Below are 24,480 nucleotides of genomic sequence, written 5' to 3' on the forward strand. Positions count from 1 at the left end.
GAATGAAAATGGGTTCTGTGGGGACCCAATGAGTTTCCCCTTTATTGACATGATCACTTAATGTTAGTCCAGGCAGATTCCTAATCAAGACAAGCTGGTGAGAGTTGCTTCACCTTGTCAATAGAGACTTCAAAACTGCATTGAAATGCAAAATAATCGTAATGAAGACATTTGATTTAAAAATGCGATAATCACGATTAACTATTGAAATTTTGCGATTACTCGCAATTTAAAAAGTAAGCGTTTGACAGTTCTACTTTAAGTAATGTTTAGACATGATAAAGGTTACAGACAGAAATGTCTCCCCATCATCCATAATGATTTTGTGGTCATACATCTGGATTTAAACTCAGTCCAAACACGTAGAGGCTACAGAATAATTTTGCTCTCATAAACCTTGATACATAAAACTCTCCTGCACATGTAATAATCATGTTTCATGGAATATTGGCAGAAGATGACCAAACCAGATAATAAAATATCATGCATTTTTATATCATACACTGCTGCATTGGAATGGCTATTAGTTAAAATATTTAACATAAACTGAAATTTTCGGTGAGCGGAGGCTGACTAGTATGTTTCAACTTACATAAAAGCAAGACTGCCAGCATGTTTAATGCTTATAATACACAATATCACAAAGAGCCACTCTCCAATTTGAATATAGTGCTGTTTGATAAGCGGTCATTACAGCCAAGAATGAATGAGCCAGGAACAGATGGCTACAATATTTATGCCCCACTTCCTATTTCAAATAATCATAGTAATATAGTACATTATAAGAAAATATTAAAATTACTTGTGTATTTTATGTTATTTCATTTTTTATAAATGTGCTAACAACAAGCAAGCGTTAAAATATCTTGTAAAGGCTCGAACTTACTTTCCACATTGAATGTCATTGAACGGCTGTGGTCACACAAACCCATTCAGTTCATAATTTGTAGTAGAATCCCCCAAGTTTAAATGGACAACGTTTACTTGTGTTTTCACATTTTCAGACCAACTCACTGGCAGAGGCACAGACTCATGGATATCTTTATTAACCCTTAGGGCAGGGGTCTGCAAGAAAGTTTGGCCTTGGGTCAGTTTTTTTCTAAGGAATTAGATGGTGAGCCAGAACTTAATTAAAGGCTAATTTAAGAAACTGATTGATGGAAAAAAAAAATGCAATTGAAATTTGCAACAGACACACGTGTGGGATAAGAACAGAATGGACAGAAATAACTCAAGAAATAACAGATAGATAGGACCATTTTGAATTTAAATCATGAGTTTCATATATAGAATTGAGTCATGAAATGCTCTTAATGAGCTCAGTTTTATTTCACCTTTTCATATTATGATTAATAAACATGCAGCATGCATTTTAATTTTGAAAATGACAGCTCCGTTTTTACACTCAAAATATTACCACTTGGACTGACCATGTAGGAGCCAAACATATTCTAATAATTATTTGTTATAGGTCTACTCTCAGAATTATTTCTCGCTATCGATGACCCCACCCGTCACGTACAACATAGCATTTTTTTTTAATTGTTTGTGTGCTGGAGGTTTGGTACAAGGCTGTGTGCAGAGTGAAGTTAGCTAAACATTTACCCTGCTATAGCAAGAGAAAATGTCACAATCAAAAAGTCTAAAGATTTAAGCTGACAGTGAAAATAGGATATTCATTGAAAACTGGAAAGACAAGTATATGTTCCGTGAAACAGGTGCCCTTTTCTGCGAGGTCCGCTACTCGATGCATAGACGCGCTTTTGAATGCTGTTCACAGAGTTATTATCAGTGTCTCAGTCAGGCCAATTAGTTTTCCCCAGCTAGCGCATAACTCAGGATAATCTATGTAGTGTGTATTTTTACAGTAATGGGCTATTCATCAGATAGTTGCATCATTGTGTCATTTACATCAGATTCTGCTTTTTTTTGCACTGCTTTTGGTGTCTGTTTTTCATAAAAGTAAACAAAATTACCTTTGTTCCTGTTCACGTGTGGCGCCGTGGCCCACAGCCACATAAGTAAAATACGTTTGAATGATTTACTGAACTGCTGCTATTTTTTTCATACCACACATAGCATGTCGCTATTTGAGCACCAGGCGCTGTCTACTACAGTGCAGCCCGCCGTGTCTGTCGCTGTCATTCACTCTCTCAACATGGATAAAAGTATAATCAGCATTCTTCAGACGGGGGTAGATTCTCTATTTGGATATTACAGCCCATTTCTGGGACTGTCAGTCCAATATTGTAAAAAATAAATAATTCAGTTTATCAAAATAATCTGGCGGGCTACATATTATTGCTGCAGGGCCAATGTTGGCTCGCAGGCCCGACGTTGCAGACCACTGCCTTAGGGACTCTTAGGTGCATTTTATGAGCTTTGCATTCTTCATTTTCTGAGAATTTTGTCTGTGTTTATCCATATGACATGCATTTTATTAAAACCCATTCAAACTTCAATTTTTGATCCACAGCCAATAGTGCATTGTTAAAAATTATATATTATTATTATTATTTCCTATATATTTCCTCTTTATGATTAGGTATGATGTGGTAAAAAATAAAATAAAATAAATAAACTCAATGAAAGTAGAAAATCATATTAATATATATATATATTATATATATATACCCCTATAGCCTGATTTTGAGAAATGCATTTGTGTGCAGAGTAGTATGAGTGTGAGTATTTTACACTGCACAAAAAATAATTTATTAAAAAAAAAAAATTCATCTAAAAACAGTGGCATCATGACAAAAACCTGGCATTTAAAGGCTTACAATTCTGAAAATTCATGAGTATTTGTTGTCCATGAATAGGACCGATGTTGAAAATTTAACTTTCTACAGAGAATGTAGAAAATAATATTAATGTACAATATTTTTTTTAAAGCTTGACTTTTGAAAAAGTGCGTTTTGTGCACAAAGCGATACGTGTGTGTAATATTAAAGCGGGCCCTAAGTACTGTTTATTTAAATCTTTGGACAGTGTATAGAAAGTCACTTGGGGCAACTGTCCCTTCCTTCTCGCATGATGTTTCCCCCTGCTTTCCTCCTGCAGTCAGTCAGAGACTGTTGAAGCTGGTGATGCTCCCACAGGTTTGACAAACAGCCCACAGAGCTGGTAAAAAGCTCTGTGACAGTGCTGTGATCAGCCCCTCTTAATTCGCTCCAATAAAAACCACATCTCGGTAAACTTTAGTATGGAGAGCGAGAATCCCTCTGCTTGAAGCTGGTGATATATATCACAGGAAGCAGGGACAATCTGTTGGTGTGTGTGTTTCACTGTGTGCACTGACTGAACCTGACATGGAGGTGTTTTCATGCACACTCGCACGAAACAAGTGTTCATTAGCATGCGAGCTTGGCTACGGCAGGTGTGTAATGAGGGTCAGATATGTTTGCATTGTGACCAGGACTGCCCTTGACCTGGCCTTCCCCTCCACTGAAAGCAGCCGTTAATTTGCTCAGTCATTCAGCTCTGTGTTTCTGCAGCCCTCTAGCACCACTCACTAACACGTAATCAAGGCTGTCGCTCACTAGTAACCGTTCATCAGCTGAGACAGAGGGCAGGAGAAACTGTGTGTGTGTGTGTGTGTGTGTGTGTGTGTGTGTGTGTGTAAAAGCCAGGTGGAAAGCTGCTGAAGTGTGATTATGTTGGCAGCGGTTGCCCGTCTTGATGCGTTCAGTGCCAAGATTTGGCTTTGAAGGCAGAGAGGTGCTGGTAGCAGCGTTTGTCTTTGTGCACTCGGTAATTAAAATGAGGCTGGAGCACATAAACCCACCTTCTCCTTCATACACACACTCGAGACTGCAAACTGGATGGCTCCAACCCAACCACCACAATAAATGTTGGCACTGTTTGTTTGATGAAAACCTAGGACATGTTGCATTCTTACACTAATATGTAGTGGATACTCGTTAAGAGTTTTCTTCTTGTTTTTTTTTTCTTTTTTTTTACATTTCAATGTAAAAATATGATGTAAAATATAACAATATGAAATGAATGATTTTTTCATGGCACTATCCCCAATGAAAAAAACTGCAGTGGGTTACAGAAAACACCCATACTTAGAGACTGAAAAGCTGCTAAAAACATGACTTGTGAAATCCCAACCAGCTTTGTTTTGTGCCTCAACACCAGTGATAACTGTGGTTAGAGGCATTAAGTTTTCAGGACTGTCCATCCACCTGACCCATTTTCATTAACACAATATCTCAAACTTGACACAGATGTCCACTTAAATCAAGAATGAACAGATCTGACTTTGGTGGTCAATGACCAAGATCACCGTGACCCACAAGACATGGTTCTTTGGGTATTAATCTAAAAATTATATGATGTGCTAATTATGACAATATTTCACACAAATGTAGTTTATTATAATGAAGTGATTAGATTTTATATCCTTCAAACATTTTTATTTATTTATTTAGTTGTTTTTCTGTTTTATTTGCAGGCACATCATTCCCCCTCCATGGTCAATCTGCCATCCATGTTTGAAAGGAAGTACCACACGTTCAGTCGCTCCAGCACCCACCTCTTCTGAGACGCTGCCGCTGGGGAGCACCAGCAGGGCTGCACCCACCTTCTCACCTCATTTGCCTTGACTGCCATTAACAGCAAGATGTGTGCCAACAGGCATGTGTATGTAGTTAAAGCTACCTGTAAATATTGGCAAACTAGCATTTGTCCATATTGGAGCTCCTCACAGACTTTTCAAACCTGCATCAATTGGCATTAAGCCACATCTGGAAAAGTGCACTGAAGAATTCACAATAGTCAAGCTACTGTTAGTGTTTCAAATCTGAAATTTTTGCAAAGAAGGGTTAAACAATAAGCTAACTGTTTAGCAATGTGATGCCCACCATGTGATGTATTCAGCTGAAACGCCTCTGTGTGGCTGAGAACTAGCATCTGACCGGGCAGTTTGGTGCGTCTCTCCAAAACAATGCTTGAACGAAGACTTTTTTTACTCGGAGCTAACTGGATCGGTACTGCAACATGCTGGGGGCTACAGCTGTGTGATCACCACTGACATGTTAAGTTCACCTTCCCCCTGAAAAGATGAAGGATGCTCTGCTTTTTCTCTGCAATTGTTGAATGGATTATCCCGGTTTCTCAATTAATGTACTAAGGTATGGGTGGTATGTAGTATATCATACCTTCCTGAAATTAAAAATTTAATCGGGGTATGCTGTATATAATGTTGTAAGTGTGGGATGCCACAAACCTCCCCTCCTTAATTCACCAAGTTAGATTTGAAAACATGCCGTTATTCCCCACACTCTCTCTCTGCCTGCTGGCTGCCAGCTGTTTACAGTCCTGTAACTTCTCCCTCCACCACTGGGTGCCACTGTGTCCTTCAGTGCAGCTGCTTGTTCCACCAATGGAGATCAGAGACTGGGCTGGTGGTGCGTGCTGTGCACTATAAACAGTGAGTTTAATAGAAAGAGGAGTGCCTGTATTTATGAGGGGACTGAAAAACATATCATCAGGATTTTTAAATAACCTGGTATACTGTGATACTGCCCAAGCCTAAATGTGCTTCACCAGACACGTTTTGTGTTCATAGGTTGCATGCTCAGCCTAATGGTTGGGGACCAGTGTTGGCAGTGTTCAGCGAAGTGTTAACACTAACTAAAGACCAAGTAACCAGCTCATCTTTCTTCGACTTTAAATGGGGAATCTTGATGTCCCTAATGTAGCTCGATTCTAATTTGGGAAGTAAAAAAAAACATTTAACTTTAGGTATTTAGGTATTTCTATTTATCAGTTGCAGGTTTTTAAGTAAGCTCTTTGTGATTTTTGTACTTATGTTACAATGCTGACTCCTCTTACCTTTTGCTGTTTTGTGACTTTTTTAATTAACTTGCTCGGGAAAAGTCCTTTATATTAACTGACATTAAATGTTATTTTATTGTAGTGGGCTAGACTTAATTTCACTTGATTTAATAATATTACTTTTTGTAATTAACCCACTCTCAACATTTAAACTTTTGATAGTTTCCAGCTTTTATAAAGCTTCTATTTTGGCATTTTAAGAGATTCGGTTGAGGAGCATTAAAGCACTTCTGCTTTTGTTCCCTCTGCGGCCGTCCACGTTTTAAAAGACCTTTTTACAATGTGTGTGCACCATGTCTGCGTTTCTGTGTGTGTGTGTGTGTGTTTAAGAAGGACTGCTGCATCAGTGTATTTATTCTTGAAGAATACTTTTTCATTTCTTTTTCACTTGCTATTTATGTTGTTTTCTACTCATATGTCTGTTTTTTTCCCCCTCATGCTGTTGTCAATGAGCTTCTCTTGTTGTTTCATCTCTGTATTAAATGCACTTCAACATGTACCTGAAGATTTCAGCTTTTTTTTTTTTTACTCCTGTGTATTGGTCTCTTACAACCACATTATCCAGTCTTGTAGGGGATGCTGACTAAATATACCAAGTCATTTGTGCAAAATAAATAATTTTATTTCCTCTTTTTGTCCTGGAGAAGGTTTCCTACTGTGTGTGTGTGTTTGTGTGTGTGTGTGTGTGTGTGTGTGTGTGTGTGTGTGTGTGTGTGTGTGTGTGTGTGTGTGTGTGTGTGTGCGCGCGTGCGCGCGCGCGTGCGCATGCATGTGTGCATGTTCACCTCCAGAGTTGGAAGAAAACACCAAAATATTCATTCTGTAATAAGCAAATTCTGATCCTGTAAAAGCTGATCATAATTCTTCCACAACTACCCTTATTTGCTGTATTAGATATAACTGATAATTAACCGTTTACGCTGTATCAGTGGGGCTCGAACTAGTTTTGGAGCTTCCACATGAGTTTAGAATCTTTTAAAGCCTGTTTGTGATTTGCATACTACTTTGAAGAAAGCTCATGATTGCGCCTCAGAACTTGTCTGTGCTACTCGCTCAATTGATGTTGGAGCTGGTTCAGAAGTTTCTGGATACCCCTACACAAAAAGTGCTCCTTCCTAGTTTCCACTGATACATCAGAGTTGCTGTCTCAAATTCACTTTTGAAACGACCGAGTCAATTGGGTCTTTGAAGACAGTCAACCCAGTCCACATGTGCTGGCAGACATGAACTCTGCCAGTAGGTGGGGCTACTGTTTTCAGTGAGTATTGTCTTCTTCTTGTGTTGCAGCAGCCAATTGGAATGACTTTTGTCAGACAGGTGACAGGAAGTCTTACATGTTTACTTTTGGCCAACAGAGGTAGAGACTGGCTGTGTTTGAAATGGTGTACTGCATACTACAGTTGCAGTCAGGATGCCGTATCCACTACATAGTACATACTGCATTCGACAGCAGTATGCAGTATGGATGTTCAGTTCGATCCGTTCTGCAGTACGCTGCACCTGGCATGGCTGGTTTCCGGTTTTTGAAAGCGGAAGCAAACAATAGCAAAACCATTTCTGCATAGCATCCATTTACGGTTTGAAATAGAGTCAACAAGTGGTATAAATGGTGATGAAGGCTTCCCTGTGAGATGAATAACTCCTTTGTAACGACTGGAAGTGACTAGATGTGCCGCTGTTATGTTCGCATTACTGCCGAATTCCTGTCCCTTTTAAACTTTCTGATTGTGTGTTCATATGAAAGAACAGGCTAATTTTCCAGTGACATATTTTGCTCAGACCAGCCTTTAGCTCAGTAGATAGTGTGCATGCCTGCCTGCTGCACAAGTAGAATTTAAGCAGCGGCCCGGGTTCGATTCCAGGCTTGCGGCCCTTTGCAGTGCGTCATTCCCGTTTTTTCTCCCCCTTTTCTGTCACTCTGCACTGCACTATAATAAAGGCATGAAAGGCCAGAAAAAAATCTTTAAAAAATAGAATTAAATTTGCTCATGTTTCCTGTATAATTGTACTCCTATTAGCATACATTGGTATGTGGTTTACCTGATAAAAGTAATGTAAATGACCTTTAAAGATAATAATATGATTTTGGCAAGGCCTAATTAATAAAGTATAACACTAGGGCAAGCCAAGGACCCCATCTGGGGGGTCCACCCTATTGTGGATTTGGCTTTTGTTTGCATACCGCATACTATTTTTTGACCAAATCAGTACGTACTGCTAGTGTAGTAGGCAGTTTCAAACACAGTAAGTTTTGAGGAAATCTGTATCCATGCTTCTTTGTTGCTTTACAGAGAGCATTGCCTGTGAGTATATCCGATTTTCATGTCAAACAGGGAGGTCAGAACACCATAAACACTGACAAAGGGGCAAAACTGCAGCAGGTATTTTGTTAAAGGTTAGATTTTGACTGATAAGATGAAAAGGTTTTAAAGAATAACCTTGTAACAGTGAGACCAGAGAGACCACAAAGGTAGTGATGAGATGATGATGAGTCTTTAGACTGCTTTTGGCTTTCTCCATATATTAAATGGTTCAAGTCTGTTGCACTTATGACCAGATGAATGTAAGTCCATTATTCACTGTCTTTTTATCTCTGTTTTGGTCTTCACTAACTTATGGGAAATCTCTTTATATATAAAGAGATTAAATAAATATCTGTCTCTTTAGCTCTATAAGCTATGCTACATATGATTTTCAACAGCTGGTTGCGAAGTGTTTCTGTCCAGTGTTTGCTGCAGGACAGGTCAGGTACAGCGGGTTTATCAAAGACTAGTTTGAACACAGCTGCCTGTTGCATCTGGACAGAGGTTGATGAGATTGCTGATTGACACAAAATGGCAAAAACCAAAACAATGACTTCCAGTGGTACAGTGTGTATTTAGGGGGATATTAGCAGAAATGGAATATAATAAGTATGCTTACTTTAGAGCATACTTACCTGAATAAAGGAATCCTTACAATGAGACAGGTATATCTACATAGGAAGCAGGTCCTCATCATACACTTTAATAATACCAAGATACCGGACCAAAGATGGCATCTTTTCATTCCAATGGTGTTGCTTGCCTGGCGCATACATCAAAAAAGTTCTTGAGTTTCCGGTTTTGCCACTCAGCCTCACAGCAAATTTTTTCAGTGACCACTCAACGAATGTGTTCTGGCCCAAATAGCATTTTCCATATAGGCCATCACTGTATCAAGGATCCAGTCGCAAACAAGGTCAATTATGACATCAATGTAAATTACACATTACATACATTACGTACATTACATACATTACTACCACCAGTGTTCACACCCATTAGGACCTCAACCACTGTGATGTCGCATGTTATGTTGTCAAAATGACTGAATTTCACATCCACTTCAGGAGAGCCTCATAGAAATCAAATAATGAAGAATAAAAGTGATTCTGTGAACTTTGACACAACTAAAAGGAGTCAAAAGATGTTCAGCGGTAATTACAAAAAGTGCTCTGTTTCTGTCCAGTGAGTTCAGACACCTCCTGCACAGACAGACCTTCTCTGTGTGTCCTCTCGCCCTTAGCTTAGCTATAATCACATTAGCCACCCCTGAGTCGGCTGACTACTTCACACTGTGTCAAGGTGTGTTTTGAATGGTGAGCCTTTAAATTGAGCCACATTAGTATTTATGACACGGCAGCGGGGCTGGGAAGAGAAGTGCTCTTGTTTTGTCCTCTTCACATGCACCTCTTCAAAGCATTAGAAGATAATCTGTGTCTCCTGGATAAAGTGTGGGACGTGCCGGGCTGCCACCGAGCGACTGGGGTAGAGTGCCATGCAGGCCCGAGGCAAGACGAGACTGGGGAATAGCCACAATGAAAAGGCACCTCTTCACGGAGGACACTCGTGCTTTTCATATTTGCCTTTGCCTTCACTTCAAAGTGCCTCTGACTGGCTGTTTAGTGGTGAAACGAAAAGGCAGACGGGCTAAAAGCAGGAGGAAAGGGGCTGGAGCTGGAGTGGTCAGGGTCTGCTCACTTCAAGGTAGCATCATGAAGGACACAGTCCCAGAGCCACGTAAAGACTGCAAATAATACACAGGACAGTCTCACTAAATACTGTAACTGAGATAGATGTCTTATGCAAACACTGGCTCTGTGCATGGATATGAAAGAAATATATTTCCCTTCTACAAACGGATTACACAGAGGAGACAAGACTAGAAAGAGTGAGCAGTTTGACATTGAAATCCCTCAGTGGAAAGTGAGTGTGTGGAGATTGGACCTATCTAATGTAAAGGAGTTCTCTACTGTGAGAGAAGTTTTCCTTTTCACTGAAAGTTTCTCTTATTTAACCATGACCCAAAGCTTAGCCTAACTTTGAGCAAATCTGGGGGGTTTCCATACAGGAGGATTAAGAGTTTTTGGAGTATGGAAGCACCTGCAGTAAACTTGAAAGCAGAAGCGTTTTCTACCAGAAGCAAAGGAGAGCCATACTTTGAGAGTTATTCAAGTTATTGTCATCATGATACATTTGTTGTGTATATGTATATGTGGTTATTATACAAATGGTATAAACAGTGTTTGTAGAAAGAAAAACATTTATGAGGGGGTTCATGTTGTTATGTGGAATGGGCATAGTTTCTCCTCATGACAAGGAGATTCTGAAATCATTTGTCAGACAATTTGTTTCTCCCCAGAAGGCGGTTTTCCATTGACCCTCAAAATGTACAAAATGAAATTGCGTTATAAAATACGTCAATTTTGAAAAATAAGTTTCCTCCACAGGGTGGCTGGGCTCAGACTTTGAGATGAGGAGCTCGGACATCTGGGAGGAGTTCAGAGTAGAGTTGTGCTACTTTGAGTCGAAAGGGGCCAGTTGAGGTGGTTCGGGCATCTGATCAGACTGCCTCCTAAGGGCCTCCCGTTATAGGTGTTCCGGGCATGTCCTACTGGTAGGAGGCCCCGGGGCAGACCCAGAACACGCTAGAGGGATTATATATCTCGTCTGGCCTGGGAACGCCTTGGGGTTCCCCAGGACGAGCTGGAAAGCGTTCCTGGAGAGAGGGATGTCTGGAATGTTCTGCTCCGCCTGTTGCTCCCATGACCCGGCCCTGGATAAGCAGAAGAAAATGGATGGATGGATGGATGGAACTTAGAAAAATTTCCCATTGAGAAAACAGTTTTTCCTTTGACATGAGGTGATACTTAAGGTGATTTAACAAAACCATACCTTGCAAAACTGCAATGGAAACATGAGAGGTGTTATTGCATGACTGCTCTGTTTTTGGCATGTTTGATTTTTTTTTTTATCTGCTTATTATGCAGATAATTGAGTAATCAAGTAACAAAAGTGATGACATAATTGTTTGATTAGTAACTGTAATGTTTACTGACTTCAGAAAAGTAGTGCATTACATTTCTGCGTTACAGACAAGTAACACAAGTTATGTCATTACAGTAACATGGCAATGGTATGTAGTCACCAGCCAATAGCAACGTGAGGTCAGGTCCATGTCTCTCCTCTGTGGATCCAAGCTGCACATCTGAATGTGAGACTGAGCCACACACACACACACACACACACCATCCACTGTATATCAAGATGGAGGACATGATAGTTTCCCCAAAGTGCAGCTAACACATCTGGATTGCCCTCTGGTGTCTGACTGCAGTACAAGTCATAGAGCCTGCCCCTCCATGTTAGTGAATGGGTCATAGGCCAAACTAAAAACTAGCACATGCCAAATAAATGGGATGTTTTGGCAGGAACTTCTCCATCGTAGATATCACTACAGCGCAGAGTGTCACCCGCGCAAGATGGAAGAGGCTGTATCCTGGATATTTTGGCTTCACTTAAGCATAGCAGGGGGAAGTGGGGACGTGTTGTCCATCTTTATGTTCAGTTTGTGACACACACACACACACACACACACATGCACACACACGCACACTCACACAACAGAGCAGAGAAGACAAACGGACAAGATGAAGTGTGCACAGCTAAATTCACACAAAATTTATTATGCAGAGGTATGCTTTAGAACATAAATGCTGTAAGAAAAAATATATCGCTGTACTTCTCTGATTCATTGCATTTTTTAAACTGATGTTGTTCCCTCGCTTGATTCTCTCTCCAGCTCGCTTGACCACTGCCGCTCTTTTAGTTTCATTAAGCCAATGAGGATGGGCCAAGTTTGAATGTTGTGTATACAAACAGGAAGTGATACATCCTGTGGGGTGCACCTTTAAATTTACTGGGTTTCGTGTATTTTTTCATATGGACGACTGAACTGATAATGCCACCCATAGAGGAATTAAATAGTCTTATCCTCCATGTGCGTTCGTGTGAAAAAGGTAGAGAGATCATGTGACTCCCTGAGGACTCTGTCTGACCTTCAGAACATCAATATGCTCTGTGGAGAACATAGCTCAGCTGGATATTGACCAGTACTGATCTGTCTTCTATCACTTTTTCTGTTCTCCCTTTTCACAACCAATTACTTCCTTAATTGGTTCAGTGAGCTCCTCCTTCAACTCCTCACATTCATCATTGCTCATTTACAGCAGCTGGAGGCGATTACTCCCCACTGGCAGGACATGTTAACTTCACAGTTGCCAAAAACATCATGAAGCCAAATGAACCATCAAAGTTTGAAATGCAATCTTTTATGAAAGTCTGTTGCCATGGTAAGATGTTTACAGAGGACTTTCTCTCTCCTCATTCTGCTCAGATGAGCTGTGTCCTGAAAGATTCTGAGGCTTGGTCCGAAATTCCATCCTAAACATGTTATTTAGCAGGTTAATAAGTGTGTGAGATATTTAAGTATGACTAATAACTAATATAACATGAGCTGCATACTATTTCCAGTTAAATATTACAGTATGCAAACACTGGCGGCATAAATAACCCACAATGCAATGCAGTAGATGACAGTGTTCATTACAAAGATGAAGGCTGCTCTGTAACGTCAAAAAACTTTTTAAAGGGATGCTTCACTGATTTTCAACCAGCTTTGTATAAAAAACAACGTGGTTAGTTTGTGTAGATGATGAACTGTGGTAAACTTCTCTTCATCTAACCAGTGCAGAGATATCCCTCCTGTCCCTCCGGCCAAACACCGCCAAATGACGTAAATTATGGCTTTTTAGCCTGTTGTTTGAACTACAGGCTGCACTTCACCATTTTCATTTTTTCCGCCACCCCTGTTGCCGCCACAGTGGACACAAAGAGTACAGAGCTGATCAAGAGTCACACCCGCCCCTCTCTCTGTCTTTCAAACTGAGACCAAAATCCAATCAAGTGTTGAACTAAACGAATATTAATTATGATTACATCACTGCACTGCCTTTTTCTCTCCTAAAACATTGTTATTTAATGCTTGGTTTTGCCATGATAGTCAGAGTTTGTGAACAGGAAGTGGGCATCTTTAAAAACAGTGCTTTGACAAACAAGGCAAAGCAGACGCAACAAGGGTTTCTTGCAGAAGCACGATAAGAGCCAAACAACAATGCCATACTAAGGCTAGACAAAATATAAAGTAGAGTTAAACTAGAGATAAAAACTACAAAACAAAAATAACAAACCATACTAATGAGAGTAAATAAAATTCAATGAATAAAACCAGTAAATGCAGAAATAATAGTAATAACATAACTAAACACCATCAAGACAGAATGAAAGAATAAACTAAACTATATAAGATAAAAAAATAATTCTGTTAAAACAATAAACACCGACTATGATCAAATGAAAACTATATCAGGCTACAGTTTACAATTCAAACGGTGTAATATTTATTATTTTTTAAGCTGTATCTCTGTCCTGAATTTAGGCTATCCTGTTTTAAAACTCAAGCGCCTCATGTGTCATGTCTTGCTTCACTTCCCGCCTTTGTGATTGTCTGAGCTGCATCATCACTTCCAGCTGTCCCTCCTACACTCTCGATGTCAGCCAATCTCAGTTTCCCTCCTTTTGCCTGTGCCTGCCTTCTCCAGCTGTGTCCGGTCCATGTCAGTAGTTGTGTTCATGGTGATGTCTCTTGTTCCGTGTTCCCTGCCTCTCGTCTTCCTTGTGTTGGATTGCGTGCCTGTATTCTTCACTGTGTTCATCGTGTCATCCTGGTTGGTTTTCACTTTAATTTTGGTTGCTCTCTCTTGTGGACTTTGAGTTTCCTGCCTGTTTTGGGGGTGTTTTACAACCATTAGAGCTCACTTTTTGTTAACTACCTGTCTGCATTTTTGGGCTTTATTTAAACAGACATGCTGCGATTCACAATATACAGTATATATCTCAGTATTTTGAAATCTTCTCTAAAATACTGTAGACCACTAAAAGACAAAATTAACTAAAGTTGCAATTTAGTGAAATAAAGTAGCTACTGTTACATAATAAAGTTAAATAAAATCCTGTTATAATAACATTTAATAAAAAACAATAATGATAAAGGTTAATAACGTCTTCTTATGTTGCAGATCAAAGTGACCAGTTTCAACAATTACAAATACAGGAAAAATATTTTAAAGATTTTTTTTGCTACATGAAACACACGCACACAGACACACACACACACACACACACACCCACACACACACTCACACACACACACACACACACAGAGACACACACACGCACACAGACACACAAAAAAATATTTATAATATAAATTTATATATATATATATATATATATATATATTAAATTGGTCCATTTTGATACCTAACAGAAGTGATGTGCTGTTTGAATTAATCAACATGCTGCCATAACAAAATTTAAAAAACGTTGAAAGACACGTGTTGAAACAAATGTAGTGAATGTTTGAATGAATGAAAATTAGTTTTAAAATTACTTTTTAATGGAAAACAAGTGAATTCTCATCAGTAAACAATGCTCTGTAAGAGGTGAAAAACTTGATTACACTTATTATTAATGAAATTGATATTAACTGAGCTGAAGATGATGTTTACAGAGAAAATATAGCCTACTCTCAAATGATTAAACATGCACAGAGTCCATTTGACTGGGAACATTATTGCTGTTCCTTAAAGTTGAGCATAACAGGAGGGTTAAATGTGAGGTTTATTCACTGTGAGCTGGAAACGAAGTTGGACTGCTGTTCCATAGTTGCTAAACTGTAAATAAACCCACAGCTCTCCAGTTCATATATTAATAATAATTGTAAGTCAAACTGGTGCTCCATGGTTGCTGTCTGGAGCCCTGAAGATACAAGTAAAACAAATTCCGCCTGCTCAAACATTATCATTCAGGACAGAGTGGTCTGGATGGGCTTGGGAGTGTGTGTGACCAATCGTGTGTGTGTCTGTTAGAGAGAGAGAGCCAAAAAATCATTTATAAGCTGGTGGCTTAAAAACATTAGGTGACAATTCATACTTGATGTTCTGGCCTGTTCTTGCTCTGATCTTGTAAAATAGCACCACTTTGTCATTCTTGTGGCGTAAGATTGCATTGGCAAAATGCACCTTCTGTGACCGCATGAAACGCTGCTGGACAGCATCAGATGAGAACGTGGCCAAACAAGTATACACCACCAGACAACTGGACGCCACCTGCAGTATCCACCGAATATGCGCACGGACGCCAGGTTAAAATGCTGCCAGTAACGTAGTAATTTAAGGAGAACGAAGGCGAAGGCGGAGCGGTGGATGGGTCAAACAAAGCCGGACTTTGATGCCAGAGTCCAGTCTTCACTTTGCGTTTTTTTCCTACACCTACCCATGTGACTCCTTCCTCTAATAACCATCCACGACTTTGTTGTCTATTCCTAACAGTCTGTGCCAACATGTGCGTTTGTTGACTCCCAGGTTGGCTGCCATGTGCTGTTGTTCCCTAAACATAACCATGTGCAGCGTCATCACACGATGTGCATCTGCTGACAGGCATACTCAAATATAAAGAGCGGATGCAGAAGGATACCTAAAATGTAATATGTAGACACACAAGTCGACTGCAAAGCGGCAACATCTGACAACTTGGGATGAGAACGTGTTGAATGTTTGCGATATGGTCCACATTCCATGAGGAACAAGCTGCCATACATTGAGAATAGTTGATATATCACCCACCACTAAGATGTAGCATGTGTAAATTTAGAGCTCTGTTGGATTTTGCCATTTTGTTATTTGGAGCAGCAGAGTGTTCTCTTCTCAGAGCACCAAACGCAGTGAATGTTCTAACTTTACCATTCCTTAATTCATAGAATGCTACATTTCTTCGCTCTCATTTTAGTGTGGAGTGTCAGATTCAGATTTGCAAATGCACCCAATAACCTCAACACATCTGTCAATCTGTGTGGGTGGCGTGTGCACTGCAAATTCTCCTCAAACGCTTAAGCATTGTCACAACAAAGCTGCGGCTCCTAAATCAATTAAAGGATTTCTAGTGCCAGCTGCTGCCAGGTTTCTCCCAGGACTGAGGGGGGTATTGTCTGTCTGGGTCCTTCTAACAAGGCCCAGATGAATTAACATGGATGAGAACTTAATTAGGACACACTCCCATTTTCTTCTGCCTCTGTCACTCTCTCACATCACTTAATTTTTCTCCCTCTCCATTGACAGGTCTCTTTTTCTTTCACACTTTCATCGTTGCTTTGAATTTATCTTTGGGCTGAAGTGATGAGCTGGCAGAGATGACACAGCAACAGCTAGTGGTCCTTCACAGGAAGACAGAGACGGAGAAGGGGACAAGGAGAGAGATGTTAGCAAACGACGGCAGATCGATGTCTCAAATGAAGAAGAATGGCCGTATGGCAGCGGGGCTTCCAGCTACTTATGAGCCTTTAAACAGGTAAGAAACACTATCGACGTCTCGCTAAGCTGAGTGTTTACTCTCTACAGAGGACATCAAAGGCTGAGAGGAGCTGAGGTTATTTACATGTTTTACCATAGTAATGATAGGAACAGGGCATCCAGCTCCGCTTTCAGTTCTCCTCACTCTTCCACTTTCCCTTTTATGCCCTGACTGTGCATGTGTGCATACATCAACTTTGTTGTTCTAGCACCTTCTTCATGATAAGCTTGCTGCTCAGGGGAAACTGCAAAAAAAACCCAAAAAACAAAAAAACACAACACATCCCTCCATTCATCAATAGATCCCTCTTTCAGGTTTGCTGCAAGCAGATCTAAAGTAATTACCGACAAAATGAAATTCCTGTTGTTTTCTTCTCGCCCTGGAACACATGCAGCTCTGTTTAAAGGCCCAGTGTGTAGGGTTTAGGGGAATCTACATCTGAAGCTAGTCCTCTTTCACAGTAGCCCAGGAAGGGACACATTCTGTGTTTTTGCATTTTTTGGGTCATCCATAGTGGTTCCAGTTCTGCAACTTCACTATTAGATGCCACTAAATCTGATCCAGTGTGTACTGGACCTTTGAAATGAGGCTGAGCAGATTGAAATTTATGAAGCCTTGGCATCTTGTATGTGATGTTAAATTTTGCAAAAATGTGTGTAACTGTTATTTAGTATTAATAACCAATGCAGAATCAAATCTAACCTTTGCTTTAAATGGACAAACTACCCATTGATTTGAGGAGGGGCCTTTTAGGCTACTGACTCCACACAACGTATGCAAACACTTCAGTAAATAAGCACAATGGCGCACTTAATGTGCATGCATGCAAATGATTTGCATGCATGCATGCATGCATGATTTTGTCTCAATGTCCTGACGCCAACAGCCGCCTTTTGCGCAGCAAGATACACAGCTGGATGGCATCATCTGAGAACATGGCCAGACAGAACCGTGAGTGCTGTTTTATGCCGCCGGACGCCACCAGACATATAGACAGCCTGATGGCACCTGCCGTGGCAGCATGAAACGCAGTTTCAGGTTAACAAGCTGTCTGTAACAAAGTAATGTAAGGACAGTGAGGGGACCTATAGGGCATCCCATTTTCACTTCCCATCTGAATGTGAAGTTTTTTTTCAACACCTTACCATGTGCCTTTTTCCCCTTGTCCTAACCATCCATGCAATCATGTGTGTTTGTAGACATCTGGCGTTGGTTGCCGTGTGCTGTTTTTGCCTAAATTTAACGTAGGTGTGGAAGTCCACTGCAAAGCTGCAACATGTTAGGAGTTTGGTTAAGAGCATGTTCCAGTGTAGACATTTGTAAAACATTGACTCCAGTGTATTGATCAAGGCAACAAGTGCAAGACTTTTGTAGCTTTCAGAAAAAGTACAGTTTGCAGAGATGACAGTAAAACACATGGACGGGAATGTAACAATATCACTCACATTTATAAACACAGAATTTCCCTTTACACCTACAATTCTGAAGCCATTCAGTGTGTTTAGATCCTGAAATTTACTCCTCCTGCATTAGCCTCTATTGTTGGTGGACTCTTCTTATGTTGTTTTTGTTACAGGGATTATTGTTGACAAGTCATACATTAAAAAAAAAAAACAAGACAATAATTGTTTTTGTTTTTCTTTAGGGATCAGTTTAAATATTTCAGGGAGTAACAGAACAAAAAGGAGTAGGCACTGAGCTTTTATATAAAGACTCCTCAGTGAGAGAACCAACTTTGCCGTTTCCTGCTGTTGTGAGGTGAACAGCTCACGCCGCGTGCAGCATGAAATCAGATCATGGTTGCCATTATTATGAATGTATGTATTCTTATTGTTTGGCTCTGCTGTAAAATGATACATCAGTTGCTCTTCTGTTGTTTCTGACAAAGTAGCTGCTCAAGGACGGTGTGCTTTAGTATTAAACTGCACTTGCAGTTACCATGGTAACCATAACAAATATATCAGGACTGAAATCTTATGGATTCCAACTTTTAATGATTTTGCTTTTAGATTCAGACAGCTTGCTGGACAAGTACTTATTTCCATGACAAAAGTCCCACAATATTAATTTGACTTGTCCCCCTTTGTGTGTGTGCAGAGAACATGGCCCAAAAATGTGATTTAAATTACCAAATACAGCTTCTCTTTTCCCAAACACTCATGGTTAGACCTGTGACGTCCAATCCAGAATGCACCTCGCTGCCTGCAGCCCGTGTCTCGTTAGAAGCACAGAGCTGATGCAAAAGGCAGACTGCAGCATCACAGGACGGGACCGTCAGCCTGATCAAGTGCACCGACATTCCAGACGGGAACGACACAGAGTGAGTGTGTGTGTGAGTTTGTGCGTTTGTTTTAACGTATGTGTGCGTATGTTTAAAAAGCTCTGTGCTTGCAACCCAGGACAGATAAGATCTCTGGGTCTGGTGTGTGTTTGCTTTCATGATAAATCATTTTTTTAGCATCCAGTGTAAGGGCTGACACACACACACACACACACACACATCACATACTCTTCAGCTCCAGTGGAGAAGTGCGAAAAGGTCAGCGCTCTCAGGAAGTGGCGCTGCTGCTGATGAGAGTGGAGAGGCAGCAGATGAATTGACCTGTCATTGGCTCAGTGCTTCAGCTCCAGATGAGCTCTAACTGATGGCGCGTCTGCTTCTAATGTAGCTGTTTACTGTGAGGCACATGGTAAATAATGCTTTTTGACTTTTCACTTGTTTTTCACAGAGGCTATGGTCATTTTCATGCTGTGAAAGGAACCTGGACTATAAATGTGGATATTTAGAGTGATATTGTGCTTCAAGACTGAATGGGGGCAAACAAACTTTCTTTCTTTAAACATTTTAAATGCATGTGTGCCCCCTCACTAAATCGGGACATTTTTGCAGGTCTGTGAATGCAGCAAAGGCAATGCTCTTCATGAGTTCTTTTTTTGGGGTGGATATTTGATCAGTAGATTCAACCACAGCTGATCATATCACATCAATCCCCAATTCCTCTGTGAAACTGTGGACTATCACCTCCCAGAAATCCCTCATACATGGCCACTCCCACGTACAAGGAGCTTGCCTTTCCATTATCGCTCCATAACACACCTACGTGGCCTTCAATTGGAAATAATGATGGCTAGTGCGGTGGCTGCAATAGAAATAAAGCTCGAATGTTTTTAACATCCATCACCATGTTTCTTGGAATGTTATCACTAAAGCAGAAGAAGATCAGCACTCAATTGAAACACAATCATCTCACAATTGTGTTTTATCATAACTTTGAAAAGTATCACAAATCCTTAATAGAAACCATTTTTGGATGATTGAATCTCTCCTTGGTCTACGGTTCCTCTCAACGACGTGCAGCTGGTGCAGCACACTGAACAATCTTTTGCGACTGCATCTACTAACAGGAATTGTTAGCTCCTTGAAAGACTGTGCTCAGGCTTTGGAACATGTCAGGGTCAAGGAGCCTGTATACGCTTCCCATGTCTCAATAAGAACCTTCTTTTAGCAACCACAATCTCCTCTGTAGTGACTGTTATCTTGTGGTGTTGAGCAATAAGGTGGAAGGTCTACACTAAGAGGCCATCTACAGCTGGATGCCTTTCATAAACTTTACACCCACTTTACTTTACACTACGAAATCTCTGTGAGCTCGCCTATCATTCTGTGAAGATATGAGCAGAAGATATACCGGTACTCCCATTAGCCCTTGTGCCGGAGGACTCCATCATATAGTCCTCTAATCATCTCTGCTTGAGCCTGTGAAAATTTCGGCTCTCTGACAGAGTTTCTGCCTCAGAAATCCCTTTTGCCTCCTTCTACATGTTCTCTACAATTTCATCATTCCACATTGATTTCAGTGTTTTAAAGACTGTAAGAATCTTTGTAGAGTGAATCTTGTGCCAAGTCCACATCCTTCCTCTGAAGTTACCTGCTCTGCAGTGGACGGCATACTCCTGAACATCACAAGCATGTAAACAATGAAAAACTTAAGTGTTGACAGCAGCCAACTGCTGTAGACGTTGCAACCTCTTCCAGGCACCTTAAGCCGACTGTGAGACACGGTCATGACGTTCCCTGACTGCAGCTGGCACACCCATCAAATTTTAGACAGCTGAGCAAGTTATTCCAACACCTTGCCCAGGACTTTTGATGCATTCATGTGATGTCCAAAGGTCATAGTTTCCGAGTTTGGAAGTAGTTCTTTGGATTTCGTTGTGTTCATGCGCTTTGAGGTTGTAAAGTGGGAACAACATGGAAGCAACAATGAAAATGGATTGCATTTTAATGCTAAGAACATTTAAACAAGAGGTTGATAGATTTTTCCAGGGTATTTTTCTATCTATCATTTTATTTTTTATACATTACATTTTTATTTTTTTTTTGTATTTAATCCAGGATGGTCATGGACAGCAGTTAACATTAATTAATTAATTAAAAAGAAAGTTTCTTCCCATTGACCAAACATTGATTTTTGCCGGTCATATTTATGCATTTATGACCTCAAGTTGTGTTATAAAATAATGGGATCAGTGTTAGAATACTCGGAAGGCATTCTCTATAGTTCAAAGTTTACTTGCTTGCTGTAGCTAATAGATGCATATACTAAAATGTGGCACTACTAAAAGTAAATGATAGCTACTAAGAACAAAATAACAAAATGCGTATTTTTTTACTGTCAGTTGTTCACACCTTTTCCATGCTTTTCCTCATTCCTGCTGCCCTGAAATGATGAAACCTCACAACTTGGAAACTCAGGTATTACCGAAATTTCCTTATATCCCACTCGTAATTACGACTTTGGAGGACCGTTCATGTGCTTGTAACTCGTAGACATGGTAAATACGAGATTTTCGAGGCAGCATTTCTGTCAGTGACGTCAGATGATTCTCAAGAGAAAAGCTGAGGACACAATGCACACTCTTCAGAGATCAGTGGCTTCTGGCAAAGTCCTGCAACTGTGGCAGCACACCAGATTCAGCTCATGTGTACACATACACTGCTTTAGGATGTTTCCCCCAGGCTCACTACACCAATCTTTAATTCAATGCTCCATCGTAGGCTTGAGCCACACATCAAGGATCATTGAGTCCATCAGGTTCTAGCGCATATTCAACTGCATCTGTGATTGACTGTGCAAAACCGTCGAGGTCAGATGCTCTTCATGCTGCCAGGTCTGGCCGAGCAAACACTAACTGCAAGCTTCTGAACATGGCCATCCCTCACCTCATCAGCTGTTACTGCATACATTTTCTATTCATTCATCTCATTACTAATTCTTACAGTAACTTCACCTGTGCAATACTTAATTGCCTCATTCTGTGAGGCAGGGGGGAGAAAAGTCAGCATATCCTTAAACAATGATTTGCAGCTCAAATCAGCATGAATCGTTTTACATTTTAATGTGAAGTTCAGTTTTGGAAAACAAATAGGTTGAGAATGTACCTAAAAATCACTCAAAGTTCACATAGTTCTGAAAACTGGTCTCCTGGGAAAGTCCAACACATTCTCATCCCAACTCTACACATGGTGGCACTCTATCAGTGAACTTTCTCGTCGGTAACTTCTGTTTCTTCTCAAAGAGCAGAAAGCAGCTTTTTGGCAAATAGAGTACACAATATTCAAAAAACTCAAACAATTTTTGCTGAAAGGAAAAATGTAGCCCAAAAGTTTTGGTTTTGCCTAAACCAGGGGTCGGTAACCTTTACTATTAAAAGTTATATTTGGCCAAAAAAAAATTTTAAAAAATGAAAAGGAATCTGATTGCAATATAATATTATTATAACCTTACAATGAAGGCAACACAGCCTATTAAGTCTAAATAAGCCTGTCAACATCACTAATAGGTCTAAATGAGCACTCATTATTATGTTTTAAAAAATACTCAAAATAGCTTCTGTGGTAGTTCCCGCTACAGTGTGTGTCCCCAGTCATTATGACACACACACACACACACACACACAGACTTAAAAGGTGAAAACAAGACAAGCCGTAATGACATTGTTGCAACAGGTAAATATCAGCTTCCATGGAAAAAAAAATTGTATTGATGAATTGGAAAAACCTTAGAACACAACAGGAATAATCAGGTGTATCATCAGCTTCAATGCTAGATTTCAAACCTTTTTAATTTTCATTGAAACCTGGAGGGTCTCTGTTTATTTGGGCAAGATGTGAACTCCTTCGCTATCAAAAGCTCACCAATGTGTGTGGAAGCATAAGGTGTAAGATCATACGTTTTCCATACCATTCCATAGCCTCTACCATTACCTTCCATGTGTCCTTGACTGCTGCAGCTTGCCTCTCCTCCTCATGTTTACAGGGGGAATCGGTAGAATGTTAATAGTGATGTTTTCCACTCATTTACTGATTGTGCCTCATCAAAAGGCGCCAAGAAGCCCTCATCAAATGTGTGTGTGTGTGTGTGTGTGTGTGTGTGTGTGTGTGTGTGTGTGTGTGTGCGCGTGTACCTGTGTGTGTTTTTGTGTGTGTGTGAGAGAGAGAGATGAAACATAAGGATGCTAATGTCTTATTGATGATGTAATCCTGGAGGGGACTATTGAAGATGTTACACCTCACCACAAGGGGACGGACAAAGAAAGACAGAGGAGGAGAGTCATAGAGTTTAACCTTGATGTTGTGATGAGTGTGGACATGAGGAGAGAGAAGTTGGGACCTCTTCTCCAGGTTGGCAACGTTATATGACCCTCTTTATCTCCATTCATGCAGTTCAGTGTGCAGCTACTGTGTGATGACTGTACGGATGTTGATGCAGGGAGACGCTCTCCAGACTCTGCTGCCATCAGACACATGGTGCCATTTATTTTTCTAAATGGAGAGGATGTCTTTGTTTCCTCAGAGAGGACCTGTGGGATGGTTTGTTGATCTCCTTCACACAGAAAAGTCACACAGATTGTTTTTATTGTTATTATTAAACCAGCTAGGCTGTTTATTTGTTTAGTTCTTTTTGTATTAGTCCCTTCACCTTATGTATGTGAGTGAGAGCCATTTCTGCTTGTGAGGATTGCTGTGTTACACGTAAAGTGAGTAGGTGGTGTCACCCCTGGGCACTTTTCAGTGTAGTCTGCCTTGGCTCAATCATGTTAGCTCTTGTTTAGTTCAGCCTTTTATTGCGTTGCATTTTAGTCAATGTGTGATTTTTAGATTTTGTATTCAGGCCTTTTAAGAAAATTGTAAAAAAACCACTATTTTTTATCGGTATTTGTTGTTTTGGCTATGATTTTTTTCCCCTTTCTCCCCATCAGCTCCAGTCCATGCCCATATGGTTATTTTCATTAATTCAATAAAATATTTGATTCATTTTGCATGTGTGTATGCTTATAGGTATGATATACTTTGTACATGCATGTACATAAATGTTTTTACATTACAAGCACTTGTATCAGGGGAGCACATACAATGTGATACTGCACATTGTATGACTATTAATATTTCCAGCCTTATATATTTGACAGTTTATATGTGTAAAAAAAAATGAATCAAACAAGATATCCAATTTATGCCAACACCAATCCAATTTTCTTGACCTAAAACACTATGTGGCAGAGTTGATGCATCTCAAGGTTGATTATAGAAAATATGGGTCCAACATAGAAAAACAAAAGTATTGGTATTACCATGAAAAGGACACGCAAAAAATGTTTTTTTCTAAAAAATAAATAAAAAACAAATGAAAAAACTATTTCAGTGGTGTGTGGCTTTAACATGAGCAGAGGACTTCCATGGTGGAGACCACGGCTTCCATTACCTAAAGGGTTTATTGGGTTCAGTGTGTGATGACAACATAAAACAGTGAGTTACATATATATTTTTAATTCTTTATTTAGTTAAGCATTTGGTAACCAT

At 40.0% G+C, this 24,480-nt stretch overlaps 1 protein-coding gene across 4 annotated transcripts in view; it reads left to right on the top strand.

The window, feature by feature from the left end:
• ect2 (epithelial cell transforming 2) overlaps positions 1-6,375 on the top strand; it is a 63,037-nt gene extending 56,662 nt beyond the window's left edge. For 2 of the 4 annotated variants that reach the window (XM_042512828.1, XM_042512836.1), the window contains one exon: positions 4,463-6,375. In XM_042512828.1, coding sequence (XP_042368762.1) covers positions 4,463-4,552 — 90 coding nt within the window. In that variant the 3' untranslated portion in view covers positions 4,553-6,375. The remainder of the gene's footprint in view (positions 1-4,462) is intronic. The other 2 variants (XM_042512844.1, XM_042512851.1) reach the window with 2 other exon arrangements.
• The last annotated feature ends 18,105 nt before the right edge of the window (positions 6,376-24,480 follow it).

The sequence above is a fragment of the Plectropomus leopardus genome, chromosome 3 (assembly GCF_008729295.1).
Source record: "Plectropomus leopardus isolate mb chromosome 3, YSFRI_Pleo_2.0, whole genome shotgun sequence".
Classification (NCBI taxonomy): Eukaryota; Metazoa; Chordata; class Actinopteri; order Perciformes; family Serranidae; genus Plectropomus; species Plectropomus leopardus.